At 50.0% G+C, this 10,000-nt stretch overlaps 1 protein-coding gene across 1 annotated transcript in view; it reads right to left on the bottom strand.

Annotated features, from left to right (window-relative positions):
• Window positions 1-1,763: 1,763 nt before the first annotated feature.
• Window positions 1,764-10,000, bottom strand: part of LOC122545933 (GPI-linked NAD(P)(+)--arginine ADP-ribosyltransferase 1-like) — a 9,327-nt gene continuing 1,090 nt past the window's right edge. The window contains exon 2 of the mRNA XM_087981566.1: window positions 1,764-5,570. Within this exon, the coding sequence (XP_087837692.1) occupies window positions 4,741-5,570 (830 nt within the window). The 3' untranslated portion in view covers window positions 1,764-4,740. The remainder of the gene's footprint in view (window positions 5,571-10,000) is intronic.

Below are 10,000 nucleotides of genomic sequence, written 5' to 3'. Positions count from 1 at the left end.
AGGGAAATGCAGCTGGGTGAGTTACTCTTCTTGCACTGGCTGTGCCAAATATACTGTTTCCATACTGCCGGGAATCAAATCTAATGCATTGGGACCCCTGACATTTCTTAGGAACCTGAAACCACCCTCCCTTCACCTTTGGGTAATCTCAACTGGAGTGTTCTAGTGGAGCCGTCTCCTCCTGCGTGACCAAGATGCAGGTGGGCAGAAGAAAGATTTGTGATACCCTCGCAGCTTTCCCACAGACCCAGGACAGTCCAGAGTGTAGTAGGAAAAGGTGGGGGAGCATCTGGGGAATAGGTCAAACACCTCAGGGCTTGTTGTCAGGAAAAGGGGAAGTCGGGCTGCCCTAACCCCTTCCCGTGACCACTCCTCTGCCCCACGTGGTACACCCAGGGAGAAAGTGAGGACTGCAGATGCTGGAGATCAGAGTCGAAGAGAGTGTTGCTGGAAAAGCACAGCAGGTCAGGCAGCATCCCAGGAGCAGGAGAGTCGACGTTTCGGGCATAAAGCCCTTCATCAGGGATGAGGCCTCATTCTTGATGAAGGACTAATGCCCGAAACGCCGATTCTCCTGCTCCTCGGATGCTGCCTGACCTGCTGTGCTTTTCCAGCAGCACACTCTCACCCCCCCCCCCAAGGGTAACGCAGCCTGAACTAGGCCCGTCGTTTTGTACAGCCACCTACAGAGAGCGGAAGAGCAGCCATCAGGGCTGAGGAGGCACTTGTGTTCGAATGCTAGGGTGGTCGCAGGTAAAGAACTGTCCCCCTGTATTTCGGGTACACACCCTCTCTCACTCAGCAACCTGGAAGCCAGACTAAGGGAAGACTCTCCCTCAGTCTGACGACTGCTAACCAGCTGAAAAAGGTGAAGCAGGGTTTCGTCAGCTCCAGGTAACAGCGTCCAAATGGAAAACAATTGTGGAAAAGAAAATCAAACTTAATTAAACCAACCACTTAGCTAATTAACTGAATCAAAATGATTCCTCCTCAATCAATTCCACGAAGGCAAAAAATCTCTTCTCTCGAAGCTGACCATGTGTCGGGCTCTCTGGAACTAAAACCCAAACCTTTATTTTTTAAAGAACTCTTCGGTTTGTCAAAAAAAAACCTTTACAACATAAAGAAAACCTTCTAAAACACATAAGCTTCTAAAATTTCTGAATTAAGTCTAAAAATCTTCAGCGTTGTAGACCCTTCAAAAAACTCGTTTAAGAATTCTGTTTGATAAAAAAAAACTCAGGGTTTCTTGGTGTTTGGTTTTTGATACTGGTTTGAATATCGATAAAGCAGAATAGAAAAAAAGTCTTATCTTGGTAAACTACAATGATTATTACGATAAGTTAAACTGTTATAAATCTTTTTTTTTAGATTAGATTACAGTGTGGAAACAGGCCCTTCGGCCCAACAAGTCCACACCGACCCGCCGAAGCGCAACCCACCCATACCCCTACATTTACCCCTTACCTAACACTACAGGCAATTTAGCATGGCCAATTCACCTGACCCTGCACATCTTTGGACTGTGGGAGGAAACCGGAGCACCCGGAGGAAACCCACGCAGACACGGGGAGAACGTGCAAACTCCACACAGTCAGTCGCCTGAGGCGGGAATTGAACCCGGGTCTCTGGCGCTGTGAGGCAGCAGTGCCACCGTGCCGCCCACATATTTTATTATGCCATCAATCCTAGGAGTGGCTGTAGGATCCACATTGCTTGCAAATCCAGAAATTGTTTGAAGCACATTGCAACTTCACAATTGATTGGCACTGAGTTCCATTTGAGCACTTTAATCCCTCCAAATATAATAACTTTTTTATAATACATTTACAGAGTGAGATATGATGCAGTAATTGTACTGTGTAATTCTGCCCATAATGACTGAAGGGCGCTGAGTCAATTGATTATCAGTAAGATGACCATGTTTAAGATGTACTTGGAACGACTTTGGGATGAACTTCCTTAAACTGAATCCGCACGCATTCATCACTGTTATGGTGGGGAGAGGTAGCAAAGAGTACAGTAGGTGGATGGGGGTGGGGGTGAAGGTGATAGGTCAGAGGGGAGGGTGGAGGAAGGTAGCAAAGAGTACAATAGATGAATAGGGGTGGGGATGAAGGTGATAAGTCAGAGGGGAGGGTGGAGCGGATAGATGGGAAGGAAGATAGGCAGGTAGGACAGGTCATGAGGATGGTGCTGAGCTGGAAGGGTGGAACTGGGGTGAGGTGGGGGGGGGAGGGGAAATGAGGAAACTGTTGAAGTCCACATTGATGCCCTGGGGGTGAAGTGTTCCGAGGCGGAAGATGAGGCGTTCTTCCTCCAGGCGTCTGGTGGTGAGGGAGCGGCGGTGAAGGAGGCCCAGCACCTCCATATCCTCGGCAGAGTGGGAGGGGGGAGTTGAAATGTTGGGCCATGGGGTTGGTTAGTGCAGGTGTCTATACTATTGAAGGAAGATTTCTTTCCTCCCGTTCTTAAATCTGGTGAATGAATTATTTACCTTGTGGGGATTCCTCAGCACTGCTTGCTGGAATTCTTGCACACATGATCAAGGTCACGGTGAACACCTTACTCACTCACCGTTTGCCAATTGCATTCTCAACTTCCCATTACGCCGACAAAAATGGACGGTATCTCCCTTATTCAGGTTATCTTCAAGCTGACAAGTTCCTGCCTTCCCCCCTCTCAGCTGGATCTAAACTACCCACAGCCTCTTTGATTCCTTTTCTTAATTCATGGTTCCACGCCCTGCTCAATTTTTTCGATGGGTTGCAAACTTGGAAACGGTATGGCTCTCCGCCCAGACAAATGGTTGATCGAGATTCGGATGAGGAGAGGGTGAGGACGGCAGATGCTGGAGATCAGAGTCGAGAGAGTGCGGTGCTGGAAAAGCACAGCCGGTCGGGCATCATCCGAGGAGCAGGAGAATCGACGTTTCAGGCAAAAGCCCTTCATCCCTCATTCCCGATGAAGAGCTTATGCCCGAAACATCGATTCTCCTGCTCCTCGGATGAGGTTGCGATTAGTTGGCAGCTCCGTCACTTGTGCTAAATCATTGGTCCCAAATTCCCAAACTGGATTCGACTCTGTGCCTCATTCACATCGGCCAATCTTCATTCATCCTCATCCATTCTGCCCAAGCCTACAACAGTTCATTTTTCTTGTTGAGAAATAGAGTGGAGTCACAATGGGACTGCTCTCTCTCTCTCTCTCTCTCTCATACACACTCACAAACACGGAGAAAGTGAGGACTGCAGATGCTGGATATGCCAGGGTCGGAGGATCTGAGCTACAGGGAGAGGCTGAACAGGCTGGGGCTGTTTTCCCTGGAGCGTCAGAGGCTGAGGGGTGACCTTATAGAGGTTTACAAAATTATGGATAGGATAAATAAACAAAGTCTTTTCCCTGGGGTGGGGGAGTCCAGGGCTAGAGGGGCATGGGTTTAGGGTGAGAGGGGAAAGATATAAAAGAGACCTAAGGGGCAACTTTTTCACACACAGGGTGGTACGTGTATGGAATGAGCTGCCAGAGGATGTGGTGGAGGCTGGTACAATTGCAACGTTTAAGAGGCGTTTGGATGGGTATATGAATAGGAAGGGTTTGGAGGGATATGGGCCGGGTGCTGGCAGGTGGGACTAGATTGGGTTGGGATATCTGGGACAGCATGGACGGGTTGGACTGAAGGGTCTGTTTCCGTGCTGTACATCTCTATGACTCAATCAGAGACGAGAGTGCGGTGCTGGAAAAACACAGCAGGTCAGGCAGCATCCGAGGAGCAGGAGAATCGACGTTTCGGGTTTGATGAAGAGCACGATGAAGCACTTCTGCCTGAAACGTCGATTCTCCTGCTCCTCGGATGCTGCCTGACCGGCTGTGCGTTTCCAGCCCCACACTCCTGTCTCTGATCTCCAGCATCTGCCGTCCTCACTCTCTCCCTGTTGCACATTATGGCTGACAGACAGACAGCCACCTATGGTGACGCAGAATGGAAACCAGTTCCGATCCACTGTGATCCCGTTGGACTGCGAGTCAGGCTGGAGATCACTAAAGGGGGTGGCACGGTGGCTCAGCGGTTAGCACTGCTGCCTCCCAGCGCCAGAGACCCAGGTTCAATTCCCACCTCGGGCGACTGACTGTGTGGAGTTTGCACATTCTCCCCGTGTCTGCGTGGGTTTCCTCCGGGTGCTCTGGTTTCCTCCCACAGTCCAAAGATGTGCAGGTCAGGTGAATTGGCCATGGGAAATTGCCCGTAGTGTTAGGTAAGGGGTAAATGTAGGGGTATGGGTGGGTTGCGCTTCGGCGGGTCGGTGTGGACTTGTTGGGCCGAACGGCCTGTTTCCACACTGTAAAGTAATCTAATCTAATCTAATCTAAACCGTCTGTGTGTGGAGTTGCACATTCTCCCTGTGTCTGCGTGGGTTTCCTCCCACAGTCCAAAGATGTGCACATTACGCTGGATTAGCCATTTAAATTGCCCATAGTGATAGGTTAATTAGTCAGAGGGAGATGGGACTGGGTGGGTTAATCTTCAGGGGGGGGGGGGGGTCGGTGTGGACTGGTTAGGCCGAAGGGCCTGTTTCCACACTGTAGGGGAATCGAATCTCAAGTAATCCTGATCCATTTGGGCGGTCTCGCGTTAGTCTTTAAGGGCACGTTACAACCGAGCAATCCCAGGAACTGAGGCATAGAGTATCCTGAGATGGGAAAGCAGGCCGGGAATGGCAGTGAGGATTTCGCGATGCGTTACCCCGACATGAGTACCAGGGCTGTGACCAGGAGCAATCCACTTGAGGCCGTTACTGTCGCACTACCACTGCGTCGCACGATGAGCTTACCACTCTCATCAGTCTCTAGTTGAACATGGATTCCCTTCCTCTTCGCCATGGTGGTGAGAGAAATCCTGCGGCCGGAGGAGAAGGGCTGAGATGCTCCTATTGTAAACACCCTGTAAGGAGGGATGAGAACCTCCTGTTGCGTCCTGTTGTAAGAGCAGTCCTGAATCAGGGTACCGTCGATGTGGTGAATTTCGAAAAGCGTGTTTGCTGCCGAGCTTTTATCGATGAAATCGAAGGCGACCTTTTCGTTCAGCGAGGAAGAGGCGAAGAATCCAAACCGCATTTCAGATCCTTTCTGGCCGTAAGCCATGTTGTTGATTCCTCTGTAAGATGTTTTCGAGCCGGCCTTTGGTAACTTCTCCAAAGCGACTGTCAGAAGATAATGATAGGCTTTGAATTTGAAGTTTTTTGCGTAGACGGTGTCACTAACTCCATACTTTTGCACGGCGGCATTGAATTTTCTAGAAAAGCCCCATGGTGTTGTATAGGTATAAACAGCAACCATGTGCTCTCTCTGAAGCCCATTGGGTATACCACAGTTCATGGCTCCATTTGCTTTCTCCCAGGCCTTTTGAAAGTCTCCATTCTGACTGGTCTCCAATTTGATGTTTTCTATGGCTATCTGATCAGATGTTTTGCTCTGTTCAAAGATATAAGCTGCAGAAAAATCATTCATGTTCAGCTCGAAAGCACTTTTTGCGTTGTTTATGGCTTTACTGTCAACGAGGATTCCCTGACCTGGAAAATAAAGCAAAGATATGACATGAAAACATAGAATATAGGATTAGGCCCCTTCAGCCCTTCTAATCAAGCTGGAAATGCACAGCAGGTCAGGCAGCATCCGAGGAGCCACAAGGATCGGTGCTGGGCCCTCTACTTTTTGTCATTTACATAAATGATTTGGATGCGAGTGTAAGAGGTATAGATAGTAAGTTTGCAGATGACACCAAAATTGGAGGTGTAGTGGACAGCGAAGAGGGTTGCCTCAGATTACAACAGGATCTGGACCAGATGGGCCAATGGGCTGAGAAGTGGCAGATGGAGTTTAATTCGGATAAATGTGAGGTGCTGCATTTTGGGAAAGCAAATCTTAGCAGGACTTATACACTTAATGGTAAGGTCCTAGGGAGTGTTGCTAAACAAAGAGACCTTGGAGTGCAGGTTCATAGCTCCTTGAAAGTGGAGTTGCAGGTAGATAGGATAGTGAAGAAGGCGTTTGGTATGCTTTCCTTTATTGGTCAGAGTATTGAGTACAGGAGTTGGGAGGTCATGTTGCGGCTGTACAGGACATTGGTTAGGCCACTGTTGGAATATTGTGTGCAATTCTGGTCTCCTTCCTATCGGAAAGATGCTGTGAAATTTGAAAGGATTCAGGAAATATTTACAAGGATGTTGCCAGGGTTGGAGGATTTGAGCTACAGGGAGAGGCTGAACAGGCTGGGGCTGTTTTCCCTGGAGCGTCGGAGGCTGAGGGGTGACCTTATAGAGGTTTACAAAATCATGAGGGGCATGGATAGGATAAATAGACAAAGTCTTTTCCCTGGGGTCGGGGAGTCCAGAACTAGAGGGGAAAGATATAAAAGAGACCTGAGGGGCAACTTTCTCACACAGAGTGTGGTACAATTACAGCATTTTAAAGCCGGACAGCTTGTTGCGAACAATGATCTGTTTGAGGTTTGGTGGATGTTTAAAGGCAAGTAGTGGAGGTCTGGGGAAGGTCTTGGTGAGGTGCTCATCCTCATTGATAATGTGTTGCAGGTCACGAAGAATATAACGTAATTTTTCAGCTCCTGGGAAATACTGAACACCTCCCACCTTGTACATGGCAGGTACTCATGTGGCTCAGCCAACGTTGTCTATCTTATACGTTGCAGGCAGGGATGCCCAGAGGCATGGTACATTGGGGAAACCGAGCAAAGGCTACGAAAACGGATGAATGGGCACCGCACAACAATCAACAGACAGGAGGGTTCCCTCCCAGTTGGGGAACACATCAGTGGTCCAGGACATTCAGCCTCGGACCTTCGGGTGACCACCCTCCAATGTGGACTTCGGCACAGGCAGCAGAGGAAAGTGGCTGAGCAGAGGCTGATAGCTAAGTTTGGTACCCATAGGGAGGGCCTCAACCGGAACCTTGGGTTCATGTCACATTACAGGTAATCACCATTGCACTACACACACACACACAGATACTCCTACACACACACACTCTCACACACACACACACAGGCACTCCTGTACACATATACAGATGGACACAAACAGGCACTCCTATACACACACACACACACAGGCACTCCTATACACATATACAGACGGACACAAACAGGCACTCCTATACACACACACACACACACACACACACACAGGCACTCCTATACACATATCCAGACGGACACAAACAGGCATTCCTATACACACACACTCTCACACACATACAGACACCACCCACGTCCTCCACGATTTTCGCTTCCCCGGTCCCCAACACCTTATCTTCACCATGGCCCCCTGTAAAAACGCCATCCCATATTCCCAATTCCTTTGTCTCCGCCGCATCTGCTCCCAGGAGGACCAGTTCCAATACTGTGCAACCCAGATGGCCTCCTTCTTCAAAGACCGCAATTTCCCCCCAGACACGATCGACGATGCCCTCCACCGCATCTCCTCCACTTCCCGCTCCTCTGCCCTTGAGCCCTGTCCCTCCAACCGCCACCAGGACAGAACCCCACTGGTCCTCACCTACCACCCCATCAACCTCCATATACAGCGTATCATCTGACGTCATTTCCGCCACCTCCAAACGGACCCCACCACCAGGAATATATTTCCCTCCCCTCCCCTATCAGCGTTCTGAAAAGACCACTCCCTCCGTGACTCCCTCGTCAGGTCCACACCCCCCACCAACCCAATCTCCACTCCCGGCACCTTCCCCTGCAACCGCAAGAAATGCAAAACTTGCGCCCACACCTCCCCCCCTCACCTCCCTCCAAGGCCCCAAGGGATACTTCCATATCCGCCACAAATTCACTTGCACCTTCACACATCATTTACTGCATCCGCTGCACCCGATGTGGCCTCCTCTATATTGGGGAGACAGGCCGCCTACTTGCGGAATGTTTCAGAGAACACCTCTGGGACACCCGGACCAACCAACCCAGCCACCTCGTGGCTCAACACTTCAACTCCCCCTCCCACTCCACCAAGGACATGCAGGTCCTTGGACTCCTCCATAGCCAGACCACAACAACACGACGGCTGGAGGAAGAACGCCTCATCTTCCGCCTAGGAACCCTCCAACCACAAGGGATGAACTCGGATTTCACCAGTTTCCTCATTTCCCCTCCCCCCACCTTGTCTCAGTCTAATCCCTCGAACTCAGCACCGCCTTCCTAACCTGCAATCTTCTTCATGACCTCTCCGCCCCCACCCCAGTCTGACCTATCACCCTCACCTTGACCTCTTTCCACCTATTACATTTCCAACGCCCCTCCCCCAAGTCCCTCCTCCCTACCTTTTATCTTAGCCTGCTGGACACACTTTCCTCATTCCTGAAGAAGGGCTCATGCCCGAAACGTCGATTCTCCTGCTCCTTGGATGCTGCCTGACCTGCTGCGCTTTTCCAGCAACACATTTTCAACACATACAGACACACAGGCACTCCTATACGCATATACAGACGGACACACACAGGCACTCCTATACATACACACACACAGACACACAGGCACTCCTATACACACACACACACAGACACAAAGGCACTCCTATACACATATACAGACGGACAAACACCGGCACTCCTATACACACACACATACACCCACACAGACATACAGGCAATCCTATACATGTATACAGACAGACACACACAGGCACTCCTATATACACACACACACACAGACACAGGCACTCCTATACACAGACACACACAGACACAAAGGCACTCCTATACACACATACAGACGGACACACACAGGCACTCGTAAACACACACACACATGCACACACACAGAGGCACTCCTATGCACACACACAGACGGACACACACAGGCACTCCTATACAGACACACACACATACAGGCACTCCTGTACACACACACACACACAGAGGCACTCCTATACACACACACACACACACAGAGGCACTCCTATACAGACACACACACATACAGGCACTCCTGTACACACACACACACACACAGAGGCACTCCTGTATATACACACACACACACAGGCACTCCTATACACACACACACACACACACACACAGAGGCACTCGTATATACACACACACAGGCACTCCTACACACACACACACACATACACACAGGCACTTCTATACACACACACACTCCTATATACACACACACACACTCCTATATACACACATACACGCACTCCTACACGCACACAGGCACTCGTATACACACATACAGACGGACACACACAGGCACTCCTATACACACACACACACACACACAGGCCCTCCTATACACACACAGACACTCCCACAAACAAACCCACAGAGACACACACATACACACACAGACACTCTCACAGATGAACATACACACACACACAGACGCACACACACTCACTGACGGGCACACACGCACACACACACAGGTACACAGAGACACACCTACACACGCATCCTCAGACAGACACAGACACACTCACAGATGGACACACACACACAGGCACTCCCACATACACACAGACACAGACACTCCCACTGCTTGTCTCAGTACAGGGGCTCAGCAGGGTCAGTCAGACCTACGGGCTGTTTTCTTTCCCACTCAGTTTTGAGGGAAATACGACTCTTCGTCTCTCTGTAGCAGTTGCCCGAGTCAGACAGTCAGAGAGATGTTCCGCACGAGAAACAGACGGAGAATCCAACTCATCTATGCAGACCAGATATCCTATCCATCGTTTCAGAGAATCATAGAATCCCAACAACGGGGAAACAGACATTCGGCCTAACACTGACCTTCTGAAGAGTAACTCACCCAGACCAATTCCACTACACTATAATGCTACATTTCCCCCTCAATAATCCACCCTTCCCCGCATATCCCTGGGCACTATGGGACAATTTAGCACGGCCAATCCACCCTAACCTGCACATCCCTGGGCACTATGGGACAATTTAGCACGGCCAATCCACC

Source organism: Chiloscyllium plagiosum, unplaced genomic scaffold, assembly GCF_037043375.1.
Source record: "Chiloscyllium plagiosum isolate Xiang-an unplaced genomic scaffold, Cpla_swu_hap1 HiC_scaffold_40, whole genome shotgun sequence".
Lineage (NCBI taxonomy): Eukaryota > Metazoa > Chordata > Chondrichthyes > Orectolobiformes > Hemiscylliidae > Chiloscyllium > Chiloscyllium plagiosum.
Note: the sequence above shows the minus strand (reverse complement) of the source record. Positions and strands in the feature narration are given on the sequence as shown.